The 27,566-nt window shown below is 45.3% G+C and overlaps 1 protein-coding gene across 1 annotated transcript in view; it reads left to right on the forward strand.

Moving 5' to 3' along the window:
* LOC133373457 (uncharacterized) overlaps positions 1–15,822 on the forward strand; it is a 43,034-nt gene extending 27,212 nt beyond the window's left edge. Inside the window, exons 3-5 of the mRNA XM_061603237.1 lie at positions 11,749–11,828; positions 12,704–12,796; positions 15,137–15,822. Of these exons, the coding sequence (XP_061459221.1) occupies positions 11,749–11,828; positions 12,704–12,796; positions 15,137–15,487 (524 nt within the window). The 3' untranslated portion in view covers positions 15,488–15,822. The remainder of the gene's footprint in view (positions 1–11,748; positions 11,829–12,703; positions 12,797–15,136) is intronic.
* The last annotated feature ends 11,744 nt before the right edge of the window (positions 15,823–27,566 follow it).

Raw genomic sequence — 27,566 nt, forward strand, 5'->3', positions numbered from 1 at the left:
TGTTGTGGATATACTCATAGGGTTTTCATGGTAAGGTATTCAGAGGTGGTTGACCATTGCCTTCCTCTAAGGGTACGGTACCTGGTATTCCCAGGCAGTCTCCCATCCAAGTACTAACCAGGTTTGAGCCTGCTTAGCTTATGAGGTCAGGTGTGTTCAGGGTAGTATGGCTGTAGGGTACAGTTCTTTTATTCCTGACTATTGGACATGCTGGCTGGAGCTGGTGGAAGCTGGCGTCTAGCGATGTCCGGAAGGTCACAAGTTCCCCATTCCTGGAAGAGAAGCTCCAGAGCAGACTAAACCTGTTGATTCAAAACTAATTGCTCCCTAACCGCTAAGAGTAGCAGGAAGCAGAGAGTATGAATAAATGCACAGTTCTCCCAACGGAGGGCTGTAGAAAGTGGAGTCCCAAGGATCAGTATTGGGACCTGTGCTTTTTAACCTGTTCATAAATGATCTACAGTTAGGGGCGAACAGTGAAGTGGCCAAGTTTGCTGATGATACTAAATTGTTCAGGGTTGTTAAAGTGGGATTGCGAAGAGCTCCAAAGAGCTGCGTTCTCCCATGATAGTCAGGTGGTTCTGAAAACCGGTTGCCGGAAGCTGCAAGAGGGGCGTGTGCTCTTGCACTCAGGTCCTGCTTGCGGGCTTCCCCCAGGCACCTGGTTGGCTACTGTGAGAACAGGATGCTGGACTCGATGGGCCACTGGCCTCATCCAGCAGGGCCCTGCTGATGTTCTTAATAATAAACAGATCATCCTAGCCTCAAATATCAAGCAAGAGGCTTAATCTTGTCCATTTGTCCTTAACGAATGAGTTTTTAGAAATAGGCTAGAGGTGATTTTATACAAGAGGACTCAGAGTTCCTTCACACTGTTATGGGGAGGAACATCCAAGTCCTTGTCAAGAATCCGCCTCCTACCAGCACCAGGGAAGCACCAGGTTTGAGAAGCCACTGGCAAAATGTCCTCCAGCGGTCCCCTTCCTGCGTTGGTGGTCCACCACCAGGGGTCTTACATACTGCTGACTGTGACCAGACACGGGTGCTGTGTTCTGCAGTGGCTGATTACAAATCACTGCAATTTAATTTCCCACAATGCACCTAAAGCATAATTCTGCTCCCAGGGCATTGTGGGAAATTTCAATGGCAGACACCAAGGGAGGCATTCTTGGTATAATGGGGGGGGGGAGATTCACAGACCCAGCTATGTGGCCTTGCCGAGGGCTAGCATCAGCTGGAGTGATCCCAGTTGCAGATAAAAGCCTACATGGTCTTCCTCATGACCAGTTGGAATTGGGAATTGAAGCCCAGGGTGGAAGGGGCGGTATTTTCCTGAAAGCGTATAGAGCATCTACCATTGGTAAAGTCCCGTTCGTATAATTTTGGGCTCCCAGTACAGCTGCTTTGTTGATATATAAATACCGGGAAGCAACAGGCAAGATTAATTATTCTGTTATTTTCTTATTTCTATGCCCTCAGCATTCTGTAAGTCTGGAAACTCATAGGTCTTTGTGTGGTCCTTTTTAAAAAAAATAAAAATATTTTCTTTTTATTCACAAACTTGTTAACTGCATACCTAAGGTGTCCTCTGAGTAACACAGAAGCCATCTCCTGATTTTGGGGTGGCCCCACTTCACTTCCAACATAATAGGCTCTCTACCTCCTGTATGAAGGAATGATGACGGATTGATGCACTCCTAACAACATGCAATTTGAGATCAAATGTGCTCCGGGGCAGAAAACTTTAAGATATTCACACATGCTGCCAGCACCTTTTGAGCACCTGACACTATTTGTATGCATGTGTGAATGCTGTGAATCTGGGATGGAAATGAATTGTTTTAAAATGAATGCCTCACTAGCAACATGTTTTAGTATTTGACTTATGGATGTAGGAAATTTTTAAGAACTGCTTTTGGTGTCATGTGTGAAAATGCTCCAGCATCCCATTCCACATGTTTCCTTAGAAGTAACCCTTGCTGAGCTGCAAAGGGCTTCCTCTCGTGTAAGCATGCATAGGACTGCAGCTTTAACTTCTGCTTTAGGAGAGGTGGGATTCCATTTTTGCTGAGCCCTCAACATACATTGGGTCACCTTGGCCTTGCTACCCCTGTCTGCCTTTGTTCTCTTTCCTTAAGCTGGGAATGGTTGCAACCTACCTCGCAGGGTGGTTGTGAGGAGGGATAACAGGCACAAAGCCCCGTTTATGAGAGAGTCCTCTTGAAATGATTGGTAAGGACTTCTAAAATGAAAGGAAACACTGAAGAGATTAGTTTGTACTTCTGATATAAAGGGTGCATGATCGATCTTCTAACCCCCCCCCCCCAATCCCTTTGCAATGTTTACAAATATGTTATGAAACTACTCAAGTTACCAGATGCAGGAAGGAACATCCCATTTGAAAACCTTGAGGATAAGACCCTATCAATATTGCCTCTGCTTTTGTCTTGGATCCTAGTAGTGCAATATTGCTTATAGGGTCTTTTCCTTGGGGGGGTACTCTCCGAGGGAACAAATAAATAAATAAAAACTGAGCAAAAGAAACGTACACAGAAAAGGGTCGGGCTGGTTAAATGAAGACAATGCTCTTGTGATCGATAAAGGGTGGCATGAAAAATTATTTGGCATCAGATAATACTTCTTGGTGGGGCACATCAAGCTCTTAATAGGACAAGCTATCTCACTGTCTTTTTTAAAATAGGCTCGACCATGTGCACCCAAATCTTAAACATCTTTACTCAGAAAGATGCATTACTGAGTTCGCTAAGACTTATTCCCATGTTATGAGTGTGGTGAACTGCAGGTATTGAAAGAGGGGTGGGAATAACAAGGAACGGGACGTATTTCTGAACAATGGCCATGTTCACATGTGACGATAAGCCAGACTTTCTGGCTTGTTGTGGTTTACTGAGGAGTAGCAGCATGCTGGTGAATGCTGCCTAATCACTCCTGTTTGGGCCTGTTCCAGAATGTGAGTGGGACAGCCAGAGTGGTGTAGCGGTTGGAGTGTTGAACTAGGACCTGGGAGACCAGGGTTCAAATCCTCACTCAACCATGAAGGTCCCACTGGGTGACCTTGGGCAAGTCACTGCCTTTCAGCCTAACCTACCTCACAGTGTTGTTATGGGGATTAAATGAGGAGGGGGAGAACCTGAAAAGGTGGGATAGAAATGAATCAAACACACCAGGAAGCCTTAGAAATTGACAGGTTTGTCAATTTCGGTTTGTCCTTTTTCCAGTCTTAAACTAGTTTCTCCATCTTTCCACCGCAGTCTATATATAAAGTCCTCATGGAAATTATATAAACAGTCCTCATGAAAATTCATTAGCATTTCAGCAGTTCTAATATGCACATTTTAAATCAAGTTTTGAATGATGCGTACACATTTCGGCAAGTAATTTCCCCTAATAGAATGTACTTTCTCTGCATATTTTCACTGCTATATGCCTTATGCGCACTGCCTCTGAATAGTCACGTTTGTACACCTTGTTTGGTTGGAGAACTGCATAGTAAAATTTGGAAAAGTGCAAATTTCCAAGGATAACTGCATTTTGGATGACATATTGGTCTGGGAAGTGTGAATGTGGTAGGATCGCATTAAAAAGCAAACTGAACTGAATTCTCCCTCGTTTCTCCTCTTGGCTTTCGGTTACGTCAAAACCAAGGATCGTGGTTTGTTGCCCCCTAACAAGCCACAACCACTAGTCAACCGGAAACCATGGTTTGACATTAGCTTGCTGACCGTGGCTTGTTAAGAGAGCAACAAACCCTGGGTTGGACATCACGAGAAGCCAAGGCTTCTTCCTGTTTTGTTTACTCCACTCGTGTCAGGGGCGGAGCGACGCTGGAGCAGTCAGCCAGCATGCATCGACACGCTGTTTGTTCACGGCAAACCACAATAAGCCCGAAAGTCCGATTTATCGTTATGTGGGAATGTGGCCAGTGTAAAAATACCAATAAAAAGTCTCTCGGCTCCCACAGCTAACTTCATCTGATAAGCAAATGTCGTTTCACCCAGTAAAAACTCAGAAGCGTTACATAGCTCTGCAGTCTCTTTTACTTAAAACATTTTTTTTTAAAAAAAACACAGCCTGCATAACTAAATGCAAATGCCTGTTGCAGGCAGCCTGATCCAGTCACTTGAAGCCTGGTAGCATGGGTTTCCCCAGCCGATGGAACGAGGGCTCTGTATGATCAATAAAAGCTTCTCTTCCCCCCCTCCTCCCGAGCTCAGTTCGAAGGTATGTGGGAAAACAGTGGGTGAAGCCTGTTCAGTCCCTTTCCTCCCTCTTCCTTTGTATACTATCAGTCAAAGTAGAAGTGGGATTGACAGAGGGCCTGAAAAGGGCAGAGTGGGTGGCCTACTGTTCATCAGGTGGTCTCCCTGCACTCTCTTGGGACCTTTTGAGGCCCAGGGAAAAGGGCAACGGAGAGAGGGAGGGGGCAGACTTCAGACCGGATTGGAAAAACAGCAGAGCGGCAGAACTCTGGCCCCAAAAGGGGAAAAGGGGGTGGCGGTGGTAAGGGGGTGGCGGTGGTAAGGGGGTGGTGGTTGGGTGAGGAGTTGGGTGGCGGGGGAGAGAGCGAGAGAGCGCTAATCAATTCCCAGTAGCAACCAGTCCTGCGAGGGCCGGGGCACAATAGCAGCCTCCTTGGAGCCATTCTCTGATCAAGGCTGGAACGTTCTGTATCTCAGGCCTTGTGGCTTGCTGCCGACGGCAGGGTCTTTGAACGCTGGTGTTAAACAATTCCAGTGTTCTGTAGCGAGGGGGTTCCCTGTGCATTCTGTCTACGGGCAGCCCCCCACCCTCCTCCGCCCACTCCCCCAAGCTCCCCACCTCTCTTTTACTGTTTCTCGGCCCGGCAACCTGCCACAGTAGCCCTCCCCCTGCCCCAGGGCACAATAATATATTGTAAACACACATTGGAAGAGGAGCGGGATTGGATTCCTGAGATGTTTTTATAATTTCGGGGAGGAGGAAGGACTTGTGTTACCCAACAAGTATGCACCTTCAGCTTTTTTGCAGCAAGGTCTCTCTTTTTGTGCTTGAGCAAATGATTTTTTTTAAAAAAAGCTGGAAGAATTCAAGGGTCATTACAAAGAAACAACTCTCTGATTCGTGTACTCTTATTGGGTGTGTGACAGGGCATGGTTTAGGGGGCTTGGGAGCTGCAAGGGAGGGGGAAACTCAAAGAGTATGCTACGGGGTAGTCTGCTACTCTTTCCCTGTTGCACTACTGTCCAACTTTACAGCTAGCAGTGCAATAATGAAAGGGCATCAGCCACCCTCGCAGAGCTGCATTGAGAAGGCAGAAACATAGGGCTAAGGGGCTGGTTGGCCCATTCAAGATCATTTTTCTGGCCAAGGCCCCTCCCTGCCACTTCGAAAGCAACCTCTCTGCATTTGGCAACTTCCGATAGTTTCTTGGTACCAGGTGAGTTGCGGTTGTGTGCCTAGGTGGCCAGGAGTGCAGCTGGTCTCATGGTGAAAGTAGCAAGCTCCTTGAGTTGCATACTTTTGCACCAGTAGCCAGCAACCAACTGGGCTGAAGGGTCAGTCTGTTTTCTTTGTCTGCTGACTTCCATGCAAATCCAAGAGAGGCTTTGGTTGCTGGTTATTTTGTGGATGCAGTTAACAGACTATGCAACGCCGTCTGTCAATGTTTGTCCTTTTATCTTGACCAGCGGTTTCAACAATGGCTGTGTACACACCATACAGTTGCAACACATTTAAAGCACATTTTCCCCCTCCCAAAAAATCCAGGGAACTATAGTGTACCTTTCACAGGCGTACAGTTCCCAGCACCTTTAAAAAAACTACAGTTCCCAGGATTTTTGGGGAGAGGAGGAAATGTGCTTTAGATCTATGGTGTGCAAACAGCTGATGAATGAACAGAGCTTTTGATAGTGCTATTCCTTAGGGCAGCCTTTCCAAACCTTTGGATCCCCAGATGTTGCTGGACTAGTTTTCATAATTCTTGACCATTGGCCACACTGGTTGGGGCTGATGGCAGTTGTAGTCCAGAAACATCTGGGGACCCAAAGGTTGGCAGATGTTGCTTTAGGGCATGTGGGTGGTGAACCTATGCCCTTCCAGATGCTACCGGACTCCCAACTCCCATCATACCTGACCACCTGCCATACTCACTGGGGGCTGATGGGAGTTTGAAGTCCAACAATATCTAGAGGGCCCTAATCCCGGCTTTACAGCTCCCTAACTGCTTACCACTGTTTCCTTGTATGTTGGTTTAAGAATAATGAAAGAAGAAGGTTGCAATTCTAATCCCACTTAATTTGGGGAAAGTTATATTGAATTCAGTAGGACAGAGGTGACATGGTTAGAATTGCACCATGAGAGTTATGCCAGAGCTTCTGCTGCAGTTCACATTGTAGGACAAAGGGGGCTTTCCTCTAGTCCAGCCTTTCCCAACCGGTGTGCCTCCAGATGTTGTTGGACCACAACTCCCATCAGCCTCAGCTATTGGCAATGCTGGCTGAGGCTGATGGGAGTTGTGGTCCAACAACATCTGGAGGCACACTGGTTGGGAAAGGCTGCTCTAGTCTCTTGTAAGCATATGCATGGACATGGGAAGCTGTCTTCTACCAGATCTGACCACTGGTCCATCTAGCCAAGTCGTTTCTACTCTTAAGTGACAGCAGCTGTCGAAGGTTTCTCCAGAGAGAAAAGACTTCCCCATTACCTGCTTCCTGTTCCTTTTTTTAAAATTGGAGATGTCAGGGATTGAACCTGGAGTTGGAAATGTTGGGATACAACTTATCTTGCTGGGGGTTTGCATGGGGAAAAGTAGATAAAGAGGGGAACCTCCAAGCTTCCTAAACTGTCTCACTATCCTTTGATGTCTGAGCAGACCTTCCCGTGCTAGACTGATATTGTTAGGGTTGCTGACCTATTTTCCTACTCCTCCTTTCTTCTTCATCCCACCTTGGGAGCAGAGACATCTTTCATTTTTTTCTCTCTCCTGCAGAGATGAAAGAGCCATCATGGCTCTTTGCATCTCCAACTTTAGTTAGCTAGAACTAAGATCTTTCCTAACAGCATGTATGTCCTCCAATAAATGTAAGATTTCTTGTTTTGTGAAACCCAGAGTCTCACTGTAATTATATCCAGGGTAAAGTGGGCTCCTTCAGCCAGGATTCACACACAGCTCAGCTAGTACTGGCATTTTGCTATTCTGCTAACAGGTTTTGGGCCCAGGCACAGAGTTGATGTACAGTGAATCCAGAGAAGTTTGAGCACCTTCCCATAGAATCACACACAACCAAGAGACCAGGCTGAGAAATAAGGAAAGAAATAAACAGGATGGCTGAGATCTTGAAGCTGCCAATGACCAGACTGATGGAGAACAACTATTCTCTTTGGGCTTTTCAAATGGTGTCCCATGTGAGACAAGAAAAGGTGTTACAACGGGGATCCAACAGCAACAAATGCTGGCCAGGAAGTGAGATATGCCTGGGAGGAAAAGGATGAAACACCAAGCTATCTTGTCATCTCCTCAGTAAGTGATGACCAAATTGCCTTTATCCAAGCCTGCAAGTCGGCCAAAGAAATGTGGGAGAGCCTGAAGGAAGGGCATGAAAGAAAAGGATGGGGACATGTAATGTACAGAAGCATCTTCAGCTCAAAAGATGAACGAAGGGATATCATTCCAAGGTCATTTAAACCATTACTTGGAACTAATTCAAAGCTTGAATGAAGCAGGAGAAGAACTGAAAGAAACTCTAAAGGTGGACGTTTTTCATGAGCTCTCTTCCAAAATCCCTAGAAACATTTATTTTGAGTGCTATAACAGCAAAAGAAAACCTTGAACGAGATAGTGGGGGTTGTGAGAGCAGAGACTTTTAGGACAAAAGCAGGAAGGAGTGATCAGCCAAAATGCTAATGTCTACCTTAGCCCCAGGGCCAATCCAAACAAATGCAAATCAAGCTACTTCCAAGAACAAAACCAAGAGAGCAAGCTGAGAGGCAGGGGATGCTTTTGTGCAGAGCTAAACATCATTTGAAAAGGGACTGCTCCCAAAACAAGATCACTGGGAAATCTGATTGTAAAGAGAAAGCAAATCTTATGACTTTGCAATTAATGTCTGGGAAAGGGACTGAGAATAATTGTTTATGTTGTCTTGGGGGCAGCAAAGCATATGACCCCAAACTGAATTCTTCACATACCTGGAGAAAAATACAGGAAGTGTGTGGCTAGTGGGCAATAGACCGCTGAAATTGCAGGCATAGGCAACGGGATGTTGCTCTGTGAAACATCAGGTGGTACTAAAGAGATAATGCTAAAGGATCTCTATATACCAGAAATGGCAAGTGGAATTTTATCTATATCCCATCCTTCCTCCCAGTAGGAGCCACCTATAGTCAAACGATTGACAAAGGCCGTCAGGTTGAATTCTCAAGAAATCAATGTGTAATATCGCGTGATGGTGAAGTGTATTGCACTGCTGCTCAAAGAGAAGGGATGTATGAACTACAGAGATGAAAAAGCAAACGTTGTGAAAGAGAAGGCACAAGGATATTTCAAAAGTGAATGGCCTCCAGAAAGGGAACCTAAGCAAGAGGCATGGAGGTTATGCCTTGCAAAGCAGAGAGCAGGGATGCATGCTGCATTAAGGCCAAGGGTATAAAACCCAGTTTTCAAAGCAAAGTGAAAGGAAAGCAAAGTGCCCTCTAGCGATAACGCATAGCAACATTTGTGGTGCAATGCCAAAGACTTCGCAAGGTGGAAACAGCTATTTTGTTACTTTCATTGATTTTTCAAGACATACAGTGACGTATTGTGGAAGTAAGTAACCAGGATGTAGAGGATTCTGGGTATCTGAAAAAATTGGTTCTGTCTGGGAATATCTGCAGAGGGTAAAAACTGCAGACTGTGGGGAAAAACTGATAGAACAGCTGGCTAAGCAAGCATGTCTTGAAGTATCTCATGTCCTTGAAGTCTCTTATTTACAACAGTATAAGCAGCTTCAAAGTGTTACACCATTAGTTAGCAAGTACTTCCTAGCAAATGTCCTAGCAATTTATAGATAATCAGGGTGTAGACAGACTAAAGGAATTTCCTTTGTATTACGCATGCTCCAAATGTTAGAGTTTCATCTCCTGACGTTTCTGTGCCATTTTCTAGAAAAACAGAGTCAGTTGCAGTTTTCTGCTTGGCTGTCCAGCACTGTATGCTTTGAATAAACTTGAAATTGGCTTCAGTTCAAATTGCCTCTGAGTGAATTCCTCCACAGAATTTGGTGTTAAGAAGTGGGATGTCTCCACACAGCCTGGACCATCATTGCAGCCCTGGCAGAGCCTCCGTCCTTCCCTAAAGCGCACAAACCATGGTAAGAGATCCATTTAAAATCTCATTTTGGGAAGTCACGGCAGCTCCCCGGGGCAGACGGTGGGACGGGACATGGTAAGAGACATCCTTGTGTTATTTAAGCAGATTTCAACCTTGTTTCTGTTCTGATCTGAAAAGTTTTTTTTTAATCTGAAGGATTTTTGGTCCCCCTGAGATTTTGAATGTATGTATGCGTGTACAAAAGAGTCTGAAAGGGCAGTGGTGTACATACGTTGCTGAAACAAGTTAGCAACATGGACATTGTATGTATGTGGGGCACGCTTTACAGGCTTGAGGACCTCAGAGAGTCCACCCAAGCCCCCCCCCCGTCAGCCATCCAGCTGCCCGGCATGAAGAGACTTTAGTCCTAACACGAAAGCTCTTGAGTGGTGAATGGCAAAGCGTTGTGTGTCAGCCTGTTGTCTTCTCAATATACCTTCTGTGGTGTAGCCCAGTGAGTTGTTCTCCTGATCATTGATAAGGGAAACAAACACCCTCAAAAAGCCAATCCTTGTCTCCCTTTGTGAATAATATCCACTCAGACGGCACGTAGTGTTTGGTCCCACTGTATCTCCGTTGCATGACTGAGGGTGTCAGATAAGACCTTGATCTCAGGCTACCCCTGTTGAAAGACCCTATCGGTATTGTCTTCCCAATTTTGTTATTTTGTTTGAAAAGACCTGTTGGCTGGAATTGGATATTCCAACTTGAATTCCCTCTGTTGTTGTTAGGGGCTGAAAATGGGTTTCAGCCAGTCAGTGGTGCCTCCTCCAAAAGGACTCTGGCTGCATACATGTACAATTATTATAGACCCGGGTCATGTAGGTATTTAGATAGGTGGGAGGGCTATACCTCCACCAAGCCTGATTTTAATTTTCCCCAGGAATGCACTTTTGATCTAGAGCACCTAAATTATTTATGCAGGCAACTGGAAAACAGCCACCCACGTCAAATGGATGTGTGGTACCAATGGAGCCAGGAAACCCTCAAGCAACCCAAAGAATTGCTTGTACGCTCCCACCAAGAGTGCCAGAACAAATTAAAACAGCAATTGAAAGACGTAAAAGAGAAATTGGCAGCAAAAGAAAAGGAGACAATTGGCTTGCCTTCTCCAAAATGTAATACTGAATTTGCCATGCGCTCAATTTACCCACCTTTACCAAATGAATAAGAGGATTTGTTAGACTGGTGTGTTCCCTCTGCTCCTTTACCCGACCCTCCAGCGCCTGCCTCAGCCCCAATACCCGGATCTCCTATCCCTGTGCCAGCTCCAGACTCCACTACTGATCCTATTACACCTCCTGAACATCAAAAATGGACTGTTACACAGGGAACCACCCCAACAGGCGCTAAATTCACGCTACTAGGAAGGCGGGCATGGACTGATAATTTACTTGGCCCCTCCAGAGCAAGAGCCAACTCTACCTACAATACTAATTTTCCATTGAGACAAATGCCTGATGGCAAGGGGGGGGATTCAAGAAGTGCACGCACCCTGGTCTGCAGCAGACCTTCATCGCATCTCTAAGACCATGCCTAAAATCAGAGAAGATTCCACATGGTTTTGAGAAGAATTAGAATTAATTTGTAGCTGTTATAGACCAACCTAGTCAGATGTAATTCAATTACTTTAAGGTGTAAGGCCCTGAGAGACTCTTAAGCGTCCCCTGCCTGAAGCCCATTGGCCACGGGATGCTGCACCAGACACTTCAGATGCTTATGCCCAAGCCTTAGACAATCTCGTTAAGGCTATAACTGTAGTTTGCCCACACAGAACAGATGGGTCTAAAATACAATCTTGCACACAGCAAGATGCTGAGAGTTCTAGAGACTTCCTTCAATGTTTGAGGGAAGTCTTTGAGTGACATTCAGGCATGGAAAAAACAGAAGAAACTACCCCACAAGCTATTGTTGCTGCCTTTGTCCAAGGCCTGCCGCCAAAACTCCATGACAGTATAGAAAATGGAGTTACCAGCTGGGAAAGTAAACCCATTGATGATATAGTCATTTTTGGGAAAAGAAAAAACAAACTATGAAATCAAAGGAGGAGTGTTTAATGGTACCCCAAGGTCAATTAATTAGACAACATCGCAACCCAAGGTGCCCTCAGAATAACTGTAATCAGACCAGACTGGATCAGCCATGTAGAAATTTGGGCCCAAATGATCAGTGTAATTATTGCAAGCAGTTAGGTCATTGGAAAACCAATTGCCCCTGAAGTCCACAGAAAGTTGTGAATTTGCCTAACTTTCAAGAACCTGCTGGCAATGGCTCAAGTGACAACCAATGACAATCTTCTGGGAAAGGCAAAGCACATCAATTTTTCTCTGTGCCTGTTGATTCTACTGGACCTTATATATCTTTGTCTCTTAATAATAAACCCGTCTCTTTCCTTATAGATACTGGAGCAACTCTATCCACCTTGACAGAACAGTCTGTGTCCTCCCCTCCTGTTCTTTCCGGGGAAACTGTGACAGCAGTGGGTATCTCAGGTACACCCATGGTTCACCCCGTCACGACCCACATGACTGTCTCTATTGGCCCTATCTCTGAGAATCATGCCTTTCTGGTCAGCTCTTCATACCCTGTCAACTTATTAGGAAGGGACTTGCTGTGCAAATTGGGACGTGTCATTTATTGTTCTCCAGATAGCATATATTTAGATGTAGATGAGTCTCGGGCCCCAACTTTCTTGGCTGCCCTCTTCTGCCCCCAGTGTTTCTCAAGAGTTGGACCACCTTCTATCCGCAGTTCCTTCCAACCTGTGAGCCGAACATGGTTCCGACATAGGTCAAATACAAAGTGCTGAACCCATCCACATTACGTTAAAGTCTCATCTCCCTCCACCCTGTGTGCCTCAGTATCCTATTTCTAAGGAAGCAGAATTGGGCATGAAACCTGTCATAACCCCTCTATTGGAACAGGGTATTCTAGTCCCAACTAGATCCCCATGTAACACGCCAATTTTGCCTGTAAAAAAGGCCAAACCTGGACCCAATGGTAAGCCTCAATTCAGATATGTCCAAGACCTCCATGCCATTAACCCATATGTGCAGCCAGTGTGTCCAGTGGTGCCCAATCTTGCTACGATTCTTTCTTCCATTCCACCTGATGCAACCCATTTTCCAGTGGTGTATCTCTGCTCTGCCTTTCTATTCCTATTCACCCTGATTCACAATACTTGTTTGCTTTGTGCCACCAGGGGGTGCAGCTAAATTGGACAAGATTACCTCAGGGGTACATAGTGTCACCCACTTTATTTTCTCAAATTCTGAAAGCTGATCTAGATTCTATCACTTTCCCCTGCAAGCCTGTGTTAATGTTGATTACCTTTTATGTTCCCTTTCTCTGTAGGAATGTCAAACTGATACTATACATCTGTTTCAGTGTTTGGCTTCACGTGGCCATAAGGTGTCTTGCACCAAATTGCAGTTTTGCCTGCCCCAGGTTAGTTATTTAGGCCATTTGATTTCTCAAGGCTAACAACTTATTTCTCCTGATCACGCTCAGAGTATCCTCCAGCTTCCACAGCCAACTATGAAGAAACAAGTGAGAGGCCTCCTTGGCACCACAGGTTATTGTAGACAATGGATCCTGAATTATGCTAGCATTACATCTCCTTTGCAGGCTCTCACTAAAGACTCTGTTCCTGAGCCTTTACCTTGGACTACGGATGAAGAGGATGCATTCATCCAGCTCAAACGAGCACTATCTGCTGCCCTAACTCTAAGACTGCCTGATCATACGAAGCCCTTTCTTCTACATTGTCATGAGTGCTCTAACTTTGCTCAAGATGTTCTTACACAGACCCATGGGAATAAGGCTTGCCCTGTGGCTTGTTACAATTTTCCCCTGGACAATGTGGCAGCTGGTCCCCCTCCGTGCCTTTGGTCAGTTCCTGCAGCTGCTGTTCTAGTGGAAAAGGCTGTGCCTTTAGTACTGGGCCACCCATTGACTGCTGTACCACGTGCAGTTTTAACTCTTTTGTTATGAGGAAAGACCCAGCACCTCTCTGCTTCACGTTTGGCTAAATGTGAGACCATTTTACTTGCCCCAGCAAATTTGTCTTTAACTCGTTGCAGCCCTCTTAATCCTGCCACTCTTTTACCCCTACAGGAAGATGGTGAACCCCATGATTGTGAGCAAATAGTGGACACTCTCACTACCCATAGACCTGATCTGGTTGAACAACACATTGCTAACTATGGTCTAGTTTTGTTCACAGATGGTTCCTGCCTCCAAGATGGTTCTGGTTCTGTAGTAGCAGGTTATGCTCTGTGCACACTCCATACTGTTCTTGAAGCACATTCTGTCCCCACTGTTGAATCTGTTCAGGTTACTGAACTTATAGCACTCACACGAGCATGCATCTTGGGGTCCAAACAAGCTGTTATTATTTACACTGATTCTAGGTGTGACTTTGGAGCATGTCATGATTTGGCCAAATCTTGAACAACAGAGGCTTTATGACCTCAGGCTCCCAGGTGAGCCACGCCCCATTACTAGCTGGTCTTTTGGATGCTGTTCAGGTTCTTTCTGCTATTGCTGTTGTTAAATGTGAAGCCCACACCAGTTCCACATCTGAAGTTACCCAAGGGAAAAACCGAACAGGTCGTGCTGCACGCCGAGCCACACTTGCTGGCCCACAGCCCCTGCTGATGTTTTCCAGGGTTCATTCCTTCCTGCTGCAGGTGCTGACTTACTCCATCAGTTGGCAATCTTGCAGGATTCTGCTCCACAATCAGAGATCCGCATGTGGCAACAAGCTGGTTGCTCCCTGTCTCCTGACTCCTGTTACTCTTCTGATGGCCGGGTGGCAGCTCCTTGTGAATTGTTGCCTCTTCTTGGTTGTGTGTCCCATGGTCAGGCACGAACGAGCAAAGGAGGGCTGATTGCAGCAATTAATCAGGAATGGTTTGCCCCAGGGTTCTTCTGGAGCACATGATTTTTGCTCTCGATGTTTGATATGTTTGCAACACCATATTGGTAAAGCTGAAAAAATCCATTTCCTCAACACATCAGAAGCCCTTCTGTCCTTTTGTTAGTGTTCAGATGGATTTTATAGAAATGCTTCAATGTGCAGGATTTAAGTCTGTGTTGGTTCTGATTGATATGTCCTCTGGATGGGTTGAAGCATACCCTGTAAGACATGCAGATGCAACCACAGTGGCAAAAAAAGCTGGTCTGAGACCTTATCACGCGATTTGGTCTTCCCCTTCTAAAAATGTACTGCCTTCAAGTCGATTCTGACTTATGGCAGCCCTATGAAGAGGGTTTTCATGAGGCTGAGAGGCAGTGACTGGCCCAAGGTCACCCAGTAAGCTTCATGGCTGTGCGGGGATTCGAACCCTGGTCTCCCTGGTCGTAGTCCAACACCTTAGCCACTACACCACACTGGCTAGACAGTAAATGTGGATCCCATTTCACTGGACAAGTGTTTAAAACTGTGTAAGATGTTAGGGATCTAACAACATCGTCACTGTGCTTATCATCCGCAGTCGAGTGGTGGGTAGAACGTAAGAACTCAGATTTGAAGAGTAAGCTAAGATCTGTCAAGAAACTGGCCTCAATTAGCCAGATGCCCTGCCACTTGCCCTTCTCCACATTAGAAATACAGCTAACCACAAACATGGATTGTCTCCACATGAGATCTTGATGGCACGGCCCATGAGCATGCCATATTCACCGCCCCCTCATTCTCACCCTTTCATTCTACAGTTATGGGATGAGGCGTTGTTGAAATACTGCTGTGTGTTGGTTAATGCTGTCAGAACATTGCATTCACAGGTTAAAGAGGCCCTCCCAGAGCCCTTTACCGAGCCCGATCATTCGATTCAGCCTGGTGACTATGTGGTGGTCAAGGTGTTCCGCAGAAAGACTTGCCTGGAACCGAGGTGGCAAGGTCCCTACCTGGTGATGTTGACAGCCCATTCTGCTATTAAACTGAAGGGAGCAGTCAACTGGATGCATGTGTCGCAGTGTAAAAAGGTTGGAGCTGAGCTGAACCCAGACGCCTTGCCATTGGAACCACTTCAGAAGCACAAGAAGACAGAGACTGCTTCTGTACCCAGTGCAAACAAGGAAAGGTCGTCTTATGATCTGAGACCTGGGAAAGTGGCAACCACTCCTGAGTCCTAACAGTCCAATACTAGTACCTGGGGTACGGATTGGCAGACTGATAGGAGGCAGTAGCCACGGGCCATAATAAAGCCTTTATAAAGTCCAGTTGTAAGCCTAGCGCTGACAGGTGAAGAGGAACATATGGCTTGCTATCCATTCGAGTTACCTGTGTCAGCGCCGACATCAGAGACGACAGAACTTGTTACTTTGCCAAGTGGGATCTGACCTCTCACAGCCTACAGACTTTTATTCATTGCTTCTGCTCAGCAGCCTATATTTCTTTTTTCTTCTGCTTTTGATCTTAGTGCTGTTTCTGATAGAAGAATATCTGGTATAAAATGTTGCGAAATTTTTATATGCTTCATTTGTGCATATTTACTCAAGGAGATTGGCACACAAATTCATTAATATCTTTGGGAAACAAGGTGTCACAGAATGAAAAGTTGACAGATTGTTGGATATGTGCACATACACCCTCACATGCTGATCAAGGTTTCCCTATTATTGCAAAGCCTTTCTCAGTAGATAAATGGTCTGCTATTTATACCCTTTATAAAGATCTCTGGACGCTCCTGAGGCATAAAAATAAGGCCCGTGATCCAAGTAAAGACTTGATGAAACTTCTGATTGTGAGACACCCTATACATAAATATGAACAGGCACCCTTTTGCTTTAAACGACCACTAACACCTAATTCATATTTTATAGGGAATTATCCCTTATGTCAGGTAACATTGGACATCAAGCAGAACCACTTCTGGGATGAGATCAAGAATCTCACCAAAGAATGGAAGGCTACAAATTGTTCACATAAGAACGGTTGGGAAGTGCATTACACAAACATAAAATATAACCTTACTATGTTGGATGGAGGTCCAGCCCTGTCTAGAAATACAAATTGCACCTATTGGCTAATGTAAACATCCCCTGGCTATCAACTGTGGTTTAGTAATATGTGTGGATTGAATCCAACCCAAGGAAAGGGTTCAAAAATATACTGGAAATCATGTGGCAATGGAACTCAGTTTGTATATCCTACTTGGGGTCGCCCAGGGTATTATTGGTTATGCGGAAAACATGCATATAAAACATTACCACACGACTGGGCAGGCACCGGCACAATTGGACAGATCATTCCAGGATGGAGTATTTATAATTATATCCTGATCAAGAGAACAAGACAGGATGTGGGACGAGAGGTGGGGACTCATATTGGGTAAGGCATCATAAGAACCTTGTCCATCTAGCTGAGTATTGTGACCGGCAGCGGCTCTCCCAAGATTTCAGGCAGGAGTCTCACCCAGATCTATCTGGAGGTGGCATTGGAGACTGAACCTCGGACCTTCTGCATTCAAAGCAGATGCTCTACCACTGAGCTGCGGCCTTCCCCTTATTCCTTTTTAATCAGATGTATGAGCCTTTAAGAAGCTGGGATCTTCCAAAAAAGGGTCCATAGGGCTCTTTCTTATATCCTTAGCAAGTTCTCATAACAGAGTATGAAGCTGGGACTCTATACTTCCCATACGAGATCACAGCTTCCTACTTTTCTGTTAAACAAGAATCACGGACCTAGTGTAGCATCTCCACTCAAGCACGTACAGGAAAAAGAATGGTGGAAAGATCCATCGGCAAGTAGGACGAAGGTAGCTTGACACTAAAGCTGTGTTAAGTGCTCAGTCTAGAGTATGAGCGTCGAGTGGGGATAAAGCAATCCCTTCCCAGTTTCGCTTTATTCGGATGCTATCTGCGAGAGTCATTTTCACATACATGTGAGATCCATATATTTGAAATTCCCAAGCCTGGAGTGTTAAATCTCTCTTTTGCATTTCCTGCAACTGGAATTAACTTTTTTTTTAAAAAAAAAAACCCACCACAAAATCCTTTGGCTAAAATATACATTTGATTGCCAGGGCTGTGTGTTTGTGTCTTCTGCATTCATCTTGCATTAACCAGTTTTTACATACACTCACAAAAGAGTCCAGGATGGTGTAAAGGTGCTTCCAATGTTGTATGAAAACAGTCTTGAGGCATCATCTCTTGAAAACTGGTCAAAAATGTAGGGTTGGGGGGGGAAATTGATTCAGTTTGCATTTAAATGTGAACCTACCTAATTTGCACTTTCCAAAAAAAATACTTGAACCGGAACACACCCATCCTTTGAAATTCGCATCTTTCTGAATTTTGCAATGCAGTTCTTCCGCCAAGTAATATGTACAAAACTGCATACATTAGGGTAAAGTATGCATAAAAAAGCATATATACATGAAAATAACATACGAAAATGCATTTGTACATTAGGGGAAATTGCTTTGCAAAAATGTGTACGTTTGGCAGAACTGCATGCAAAAACGGGTATGTTAGGAGAAATTCATGCTAAAATGCTGGTGAATTTTCATGAGGATTTTTTTTTTTATTGCAAACTGATGTGGACGTGTATGATTGGGAAAGGGGAAACTGGAAGAAGCCGAACCGACAAATTCGCCCATCCTTCTCAAATGTGAAACCAGCTCTCTCTCAATTTGGCCCGTAATGCGGATGTCAAGTCCATGCCGGCTGCAAGTTGCGTCTCTGGCCTTCCCTTACGTTAACGACATTCACATCTGGCAGAGGAAGCAGCGGGAAAGATGCCTGGGCGGGAGTCCTGCCGGGCGGGATGGCCATTTACAAAATGGCTGCTGGAGCAACGTGCGGGTGGGCATGGCTTTTTCAGGATGCTCCTTTCTCTGTAGTTCCCTCCCCCCACTTTCCTTAAATATTTCCATTTTCCTTGCTCAAGACCTGGAATCTCCCATGTGTCAGTTCTGGCTGGAATGAGCTGGGGGGTTGGGTGGGGGGGTTGAGGCCTGCCTAGGCCCCCCTGCTTTTATTTTTCTTTGCTAATCTTCTGTGTATCTGGCCAGTGGGGGCCTCGACAGCTGTGGGCAGCGGCAGGGCCTTTGAAGAACCTGGAGGTCGTGACCTCAAGGCCTCCTTCCTCTCCGTGTCCCAGGAGGTCTCCAGTCAATCAGGGGGATGGGGAGGTGAAAAGGGCTGGGAGGGGAGGCAGGGCGGGGGTGGGTGGCTGGTTTGATGCTCTTTAGCCATTTGTCAAGTCGCTGAATGAAACAGGAAAGGACAAATGTAAGGAGGGGAGGAGGCTGAGGTGGAAAGAAGGATTACTTCCACTTTGCTGGCTTGCCGAGCCCCTCTTGCGCTGGGGGGAGGGGGAGAGGAGGAGGATTTTTTTAAAGGCCCACAATTAAAAGGCCCTTTCTCCCCATGGCGAGAAAAGAACTGCTGGGTGGGTGGGTGGGTTGTGGGTGTGTTTTTAAGGACGCACATGGCAAAGCGATATTCACAAATAGGTGAGAAGTCAGAAAGTCTTTTGCAATTGATGTTGGGTTTCATGCGCTCCAGAGAGTCAATGTGTGTGTGTGTGGGGAGGACAGAGAAGAGAGACTGGAATGGGCCGGAGTGCATGTGTGTAAGTATCGATTGCATCTGACATAATCAAATTGCGACTGCTTTCTTGGGAAGAAGGACACGCTCAAGAATTGGCAAAGGTGACTCAGCTTGAGGAACCCCAGAACTTTTTTCTTTTTAGGGTATTCCATACAAATTAATCCAGAAGTGCCAAAGAGAGGGGGGAAAGCACAAAACCCTGGTTGAGTCAGTGGTCCAGGTTTTCAAAGATCCAAGCCTGGAGGTGGTTCAGAATGATCAGTTTGTGCCTTGTTGTCTTAAGAATGGGTGGGGGGGGAGGAGAAATTCAATTCAGTTCTCATTTAAAGGCAGACCTAGCTAATCTGCACATTTTGAAACAACGCACAGACTGAAAAATAGCCATCATTCCAAGTTTGCACATGCAATGCAGTTCGCCAGCGGAGAAATGGGTATAAAAATGTGTCTACTAGGCTAAAATGTATAAAAAAACACATATTTTTGAGGGAATAATGTTCAAAAGTGCATTATATTAGGCTTTGCAAAAATGTATATATTAAGCAAAATTGCTTTGCAGAAATGTGTATGTTAGAAGCAATTCACACTAAAACACTGATGAATTTTCGTGAAGGCTTTTGAACCTGGGCTCCTACTGGGAGGAAGGATGAGATATAAATCTAATAAAATAAATAAATAAACTGATATGGAAATGCTAAGAAATGAATTTCAGACGGGGAAAAGGATGAACGCAGAGAAACCAAAATGGACAGATTTCACTCTTTCCTTTTTGAGAACGAGATGCCCCCAGAGGGTAGACCTAAACATACCTACGATTGCTCTAATCCCTTTCGAATTTGGAAAAAAGAAACAAGGATGTTTATATCTCTGCTTCGTCTCCTTCACAAATGTGCCGATGAGAAGTGGGGACAGATACCTGGAACCAGGGTGGGTGGGCAGTGATCAAGAGGGAGGGTTACCCGTTCCCAGAACGGGGATTATGGTTGAAAGAGACTTTGATGGCCTGGAGAAAGTGGACGGAAAAAACCTCTTCTGCCTCGCTCATACCACGAGAACTTTTGGACGTTCAATGAAGCTGAATGTTGGAAGATTCTGAACAGACAAAAGAAAGTCCTTCTTCACATAGAGCATAGTTAATCTACGGAATTTGCTTCAATGGGAGGCAGTGATGGCCATCAACTTGGATGGCTTTAAAAGACGATTAGACAAATTCATGAAGGAGAAGGCGATTAGTGGCTACTAGCCATGATGGCTGTGCTCTGCCACTATAGTCAGAGGTAGTATGCTTCTGAAAAGCAGTTGCCTGAAGCTGCAGGAGAGGAGAGAGCTCTTAGAATCATAGAATAGTAGAGCTGGAAGGGGCCTATAAGGCCATCAAGTCCAACCCCCTGCTCAGTGCAGGAATCCAAATCAAAGCATTCCCGACAGATGGCTGTCCAGCTGCCTCTTCAATGCCTCCAGTGTTACCTCTCTAGGTAATTGGTTCCATTGTCGTATGGCTCTAACAGTTAGGAAGTTTTTCCTGATGTCCAGTCGAAATCTGGCTTCCTGCAACTTGAGCCCATTATTCTGTGTGCTGCACTCTGGGACGACCGAGAAGAGATCCCGGCCCTCCTCTGTATGACAATCGTTCAACCTCTTGCACTCAAGTCCTGCTTGTGGGCTTCCCATGGGCATCTAGATGGCCACTGTGAATACAGGAAGTTGGACCACATGGGCCATTGGCCCGATCCAGCAGACTCTTGTAATGTTAGCCTTGAATTTGTCTGATCACCTTTCTAAATGTCCCTTATTCTAAACCTGATCTGAGTCATGTTAGGAGCGCGCACAGACTGCAGTGCAGTCCGAAAGACACAGCTTCCACTGAATTCACTTTTCAGTCATGGCTGAGGAACCTTTTTCAACCTGAGGGCCGCATGTTCTCTCAAGCCTCCTTCTGGAGACCACATGCCAATGACCTGAGGCAGAAGTGGGCAAGAAGAGCAAAGGATGTGGCTTACCTATGTACAGTAAGCTGAGTTCCAGCCACGCGAATGACAGAGATTTCTACATATCCGTAGCCACCAAGGGTGTACTCGTCCAGGGTCTCAGGGGTCTTAGACCTCTTATGTTTTTGGGAGCCAGATCCAGCACAGCCCATACATCTCCAGTGTCCTATGAGCCAATCAGCATGAAAGGGGAGTGAGTTAGCCACTGAGAAGAGTCTTACTTGCTTTGTCATTTCCTGAAGATTGGAGCCAATGAGAACAACAGGAGTTCCTATTAGTTCCTACTTCATAAAGCCAAGCTGTGGAGAGTGAGAATTCTGCAACTGCAGGAGAAGAAACAGTGAATCCTGATGATACCATCCCATCTACACCATCAAGCAGTTTAATAGCAGCAGGAGATAAATGTGTAGACACTGAATCCAATAATTCCCAGCCCTACCTGGAGCTATCCAGGGACTGAACCTTCTGCATGCAAGGCAGATCCTGAACTACAGGACTGCCACAGGAAATGGACTACTAAAGGTTATTACCCCCAAGCCTAGCACTGGCCTTGCACCTCCTGTACGACCCCAAAACATGCATAATGATGATTTTGGTTTCATTTCTGCAAATGCACATCTGGAGAGCTGGACCTCCTTTCTGGCTTGCTTTGTTGGCTGGTCGTGCTGGGAGCCAGCACAGTTCTGGCCATTCTTCCGCTTCAGGTTGGTGACGGCAGTGTCTGATTCCTAGAAATCATGAAGCCTGCCAGACTCCTTCCCGTTTGCATCGATTGATCTGGCCCCACACCTGGGGTGGGAGTGAACTCTGCCAGCAGACTTGTCTCTGGATGTTTTTACAAGTGATGCTCTGAGCCCCATTTAGTCTTCAACGGGTCACTTCTGAATGCCATTAATGCATCTGCTACCACTTGGAGAAGCACAGAAAATTATAATACCCTGGTAGACCCAGCTTCTAGAATTACATCAATGTGTGCGTGTGTTGCGTGTGTGACCTTTGAAACTAACCATCAGAACAGCAGACCAGAAAGCCCAGCACTAAAAAAAACAGCTGACTAAGACAGCGCAAAGGCAAGGAAATCGAACAGCCAAACATTTCATTGAACAGCCAAACTTTTCAGCCATGCAATCGTTTATGTAATATCATTTAGGGTTTAAAAGAAGTTGCATCATGCATTGCAGATCCTGCACTGATTAGAAGGATCCCTTCCACTTCTGGGAGTCTATGAAAGCATGTTTGCAAATGGGTTCTTGCAGTGTGTTCCTAGTACGCTCTGTGAGTGCTTTTGTTCAGCCTGGAACAGGAGCTTTGTAGGAACTTGTAGGCAAGGTGGGGGAGGGTCGGTGAGGTGCTGAGAAGGATGGAAGGGAAAAATGTGGGGAAATTGCATACATAAACGTTTATATTAGGAGAAATTTGCTTTTTCAATTGTGGCCCCCACCCTGTGGAACTCCCTCCCAAATGATCTCCACCATGCCCCTTCTATAATGAGTTTCCGCCGAGCCTTGAAGACCTGGCTCTTTAGGCAAGCTTTTGGGGTGGGCTAGGGTTTACTACTTTTGCTTCAGATTTGTAATGTTTAATGTATTTGTACCTTTTATTTTGTACGTTGCCCAGAGTGGCTGGATAACCAGCCAGATGGGTAACTAATAAATTTAATAAAATAATAATAATAATAATAATAATAATAATAATAATAATAATAATAATAATAATAAAACACTGCTGAATTTTCATAAGGACTTTTTAAAAATAATTCTATGAACCGATGTGGAAATGCGGAGATCTGAACTTAAGAGTGGAAAAATGAGTAACTGAGAGAACCCAGAATTGAGAGACGCCCATTCCTTGTAGGGGGGCGTTAGCTACCCCCAGTTACTTATGTTGTCATTACCTATGCTGTCAGGCCGCAGCTCACTGGCAGAGTACACGATGCATGCAGAAGGTCCCAGGCTCAGTCACCAGCATCTCCAGGCAGGGCTGGAAAAGCCTCCCCTCTGAAACCCTGGAAAGCTGCTGCCAGTCAGTGTAGACCGGGGGCATGGAGCCTTTTTCAGCCCTACGGCTGCATCTCTTTATTGGGAAGCTTCCATGAGCCACATGCAATGGGGACTGGCGGCTCCAATGTCAGCGGGGCAGCAAATCCACTCCAGGCTTTAGACCACATTTCCAAGGAGCTGTCCAAGGTGTCTTTCAGCACCGTAGATGTCGCCTTGAAAGTCTGGACGAAAAGCCGGAGAGGGTTCACTGCCCCACTGACATCGGAGTCGCCGGTCTCCACTGGCCACCCATCAGTGGGTGGGGCCAGGGCAAAAATGGGTGGGGGCAGAAGTGGAAGTGGCAGGAGACATTCCAGCTAGGCAGGAGCATTTGAGGCAGGTGTGTAGGAGGGCTGTTGAGGGGGTGTGGCTTGGGAAGGAGGTGTGGTCCAGGGACAATCCCATGCTGGATAGCAAGTCTCTCTGGTGTAGACCAGAAGTTCCCAAACTGTGGTCCATCAGCTTCACTCAGGTGGTCCAGAGCAAGTCCGCATTAAATATTCCCATTGGTCTTTAAGCGCCATTTTATTGCTTCTTTTCCTTCTCATTTGAATATGAATTCTATGGAATGCAAGTTGAAATACCATAAAATGCAAAGAAAGAAAAGAACAGGCACCAATACAAGGGAAGACCATACGGCAGCTAGCACAGCGCCTTGTAATTGCCGCAGCAGGCAGAAAAATCACGACATTGTCCGTTGAGACCATCAGCTATTTTCAAACTTTGGGCGCCGCTGCCATAGATAACACAGATGCCCGGGTTAGGCAGTATGAGCCAGGTGCTCTGACTCCGTGGAAGGAGCATCTTACATCCCTAACCACATTGAACAGCAGGTTTTATCCAGTGGTGTAGTTGTCCAGGGTCTCAGGGGGTCTTAGACCCCATACCTTTTTGGGAGCAGGGTCCCAGCAAGGTCCCTACGTCTCCAGCATCTTGCGAGTCAATCAGCATGAAAGGGGAGTGTGTTAGCCAACAAGAAGAGCCTTCTAACATGCTTCCTTGTCATTTCCTGCTGATTGGAGCTGATCAGAGTGAAAGGAGGTGAGATCAGCCACTGAGAAGACTCTTTCCAGTAACTAACACTCTCACCTTTCAGGCTGAAAGGGACATCTGTTGTTGTGAGAGAAGGCATGAACAAAGATCTCATTCTCAACCCCGCAGTGAAAAAAGACAGAGAGGGGTGGCTATGACAATCATGAAGGGACCCTGCACTTCTGAATTTGCCACTACACTACTGGTTTTATCACTGCCTTTTGAAAAACTTTAACACCCAGCTCCAGAAGTTCTGGCATCCCTTAACGGGCAACTAAAGGCAGCAGGTTGGCACAGTTTTTAGGTGGGGGCATTAGCCGTGCTGGCTGCTCAGGATGTCAGGAGGAAGAAGGGGGGGACCCCAAGATGCCAAAAAAGGAGAATTGCTTGATTAAGAAATCCAAATCGGTTTATTAAGAAGAGGAAAGAAGCCCAACACGTTTCGGCCACTCTGGACTTGGCCTTCATTAGGGGCTAAAAATTAAAACATACAATGATCCATTTAGTAATTTGTTCATATCATCTCATATCACACAATGTAATACCAAATGACATGTGGGGAAAAACAAACAATATACTCACATACTGATTTTTTGGCATCTTGGGGTCCCCCCCTTCTTCCTCCTGCGGTCTTGGATGCCACCCACTTTTGCTGTTTGCTCTCAGGATGTGCCAAAAGCAGCGCTACTTCAGTTGAATTGGGAGTTAAAGCAATGCACAGTCCGGAAAAAGCAACCAAACCAATATTATTTGACACAACGAACTGCCGAACACCAGCAGGATCAATCCTCTTATCAAGTAGACAGAGGCTTTGTATTCAAAAGCCTAGCTACAGAAACAGATGTGTGTGGAAAAGCAGAGAATTGTTACATTTTAGTGTCTTGCTTTTGGGGTGGTGGTGTATGCCTTATTTTGTTTTCATGTGTCGTCATTTATTCATTTTGTTAAGGTTAGGGTTCTCAAAAGCTGGAAGTGGGCCCCGGGGCCTCTCAGGGCTTTTGAAAGGACCTGCTGGGGTATGAGCCTTTCCCATGCTTGCACACACACATGCACACCAGTCGTTGTCAGTCACCTCTGCCTTTATTAATGTTTATTATGTAACTCTAATGATGAATCAGAGCCCGTGTTTGTTTGCTTTCCTGTTCCCATGCCATCCTTCCTACCTTTTGTATCTTGTCTGTTAAAGATTGTGAGCCTGGTGGCAGAGACAGTGTTTTAAAAATTGTTCTGTACCTAGAGAATTTCAGGTCTGTTATACATACAAAAATATTTCCCTCTTCACCACCTTTATTATTGTTTCTAAACAAAATTATTTTTGTTTAGACAATTTTAAAATAAATTAAAAAAATATCCAACAGCTCTGGGCAAGTTTTTTTTTTTTTTTGTCATCTAGTTCTGGTTTAGATTTCCTCCGTGGCTCAGAGTGGTAGGTGGTGGTAACGCAGCCGAAGCTCTGCTCACGGCTGGAGTTCGATTCCAACGGAAGGAGGAAGTCGAATCTTCGGTAAAAGGGGTCGAGGTCCACTCAGCCTTCCATCCATCCGTGGTCGGTAAAATGAGTACCTGGCATATGCTGGGGGGTAAAGAAAGGCCGGGGAAGGAACTGGCAATCTCACCCCATATATACGGTCTGCCTAGTAAACGTCGCAAGACGGCACCCTAAGAGTCGGAAACGACTCGCACTATAAGTGCGGGGACACCTTTACTTTAGTTCTGGTTTATGCATTTTAACAGGTGTATTACATTTTATATTTGGTGATTCCTGAGCTGTTTTGTTTTTTTAAATACTGTATTCCTCTAGGAGCTTTCTAACTGTGCTCTGAAACATCCTTATCTCACCTCTTACACACACAATTTATCTTCCCTTTTTGTCATTGTTGGAGTTCCACTGGTGAGTTTTTGTTTTTTTCTAGCTAGGTTGAAGAATTGAATTGTGCTTTTCCGATTTTGAATGCTGTCATTCGAGTGTCGCTGGTTATCTTCATGAAATACATTGTTAGGAAATGAATGTTGTATTAAATCTTCAGTCTGTCTGTTCTGTGTCCATTTGTTTTGACAACTTCTTAATTTTTTAACATTTTGTTAAGAAACTTAAAGAACGGTTGTATCTTTATTAGCTGTGAACCCATTGTGGATGCAGTAACTGAAGGAATATACAATAATCAAATTTCCAAATCTTTTGTGGTCTGTTTCTGTGCACTTTTACCCAGAAGCCACATTTGAATTCCATGGGGCTTCCTTCCAAAGGAGCATATACTTGATTACAGCCTCGTGCATCTAATGTGCACTGGCAAAGGATTAAAATGAAATGACTTTTCAGCAAACCAGACTACTCCGGGTTTTGGCTGAAGGCTTTTTGTTTTGGTTGGGACTGGTTCTAGGAAATGGCCTGATGCATGGTTTGAAAGACTGGCTCCCAACATTTTGAACTTTGCTTTTAAACAGCTGCGTTTGGCGATGGCTTCTGGCAGTTAGAAGGTGACGAGAGAGAGAGGCAGCCAGATGTATTCCAGGAGTCTCAGTCCCTTTGGCAGAAGCCAAGGCAAAGGAAGTGAATGCTGCTGTAAGGCCCTTCCTTCCCTGCCCAATATGAATTTGCAAGCAATCCAAGAGAGCACTGCTGAAATGCAGATGGGGGCAGGGGGGGTTGCCAAATCTGCAACATTCTCATGAATGTCCCGCACAGAACAACACAAGCAAGCTTTTTATGGTTCACCGAGGTAGGGGATTATGTCAAATCACTCACATGCCAGAGGAGGCATAAAGGAAATAGAGTAGTGCCAACTAGCGACCACAGTGGAAACTGCGTAGAACTGCTGTTGGGATACGTTACATTTTGCCCAGAGCTGGATTTGTGATCAAACAATTGGTTTCCAGGTACTGACGCGAAGTTCAGAATGTTAAAGTAGAAACAGAAAGGAATTTCTCACTCAAATGTGCCTTCTGGCCAATTAATTTCAAGCTTCATATATGAATTCCCAGAGTCTGGAGGATGTTTTCACAGGTGACGCTAAGCAAAACTAGGGGCAGGAGAGGAATTCGATTCAGGTCACTTTTAAAGGTCAGCCTACCTAATTTGCACTTTCCAAAACAATACACAAACCAAAACAGAGCTACCCTTCGAAATGCATCCTTCTCCAAATTTCGCAATGCTGTTCTCCAGCCAGGTAATGTGTTCAAAACTCCATATACCAGGGTAAAGTTTGCATAAAGATGCAAATATTAGTGAAAGTAAGGCAAATATTAGTGAAAATAATATAGTGAAAATAAAATGCACTATGTCAGGGAACCCTTTCTAGGATGCACACCTTAACGTGGTGAGAGGGTGTTGAAGAACTTGAGAGCAATGTCAGGAGTCTGGACCAAGAGACTCCCAATCAGAAAGGGTGTGAGACCGTTAATCTATATGCAGAACCTATCATACAGAAAGAGGGACTGGACCAAGATGAAGGAGGTGCAAAAATTGGAGGGAGAAATATCAATAATTTAAGATATGCAGACGATACCATACTACTAGCAGAAGCCACTCATGATTTGCAACGAATGCTGATGAAAGTTAAAGAGGAAAGCACAAAAGCAGGACTACAGCTGAACGTCAAC

This window comes from Rhineura floridana, chromosome 19 (genome assembly GCF_030035675.1).
Source record: "Rhineura floridana isolate rRhiFlo1 chromosome 19, rRhiFlo1.hap2, whole genome shotgun sequence".
NCBI classification, from domain to species: domain Eukaryota; kingdom Metazoa; phylum Chordata; class Lepidosauria; order Squamata; family Rhineuridae; genus Rhineura; species Rhineura floridana.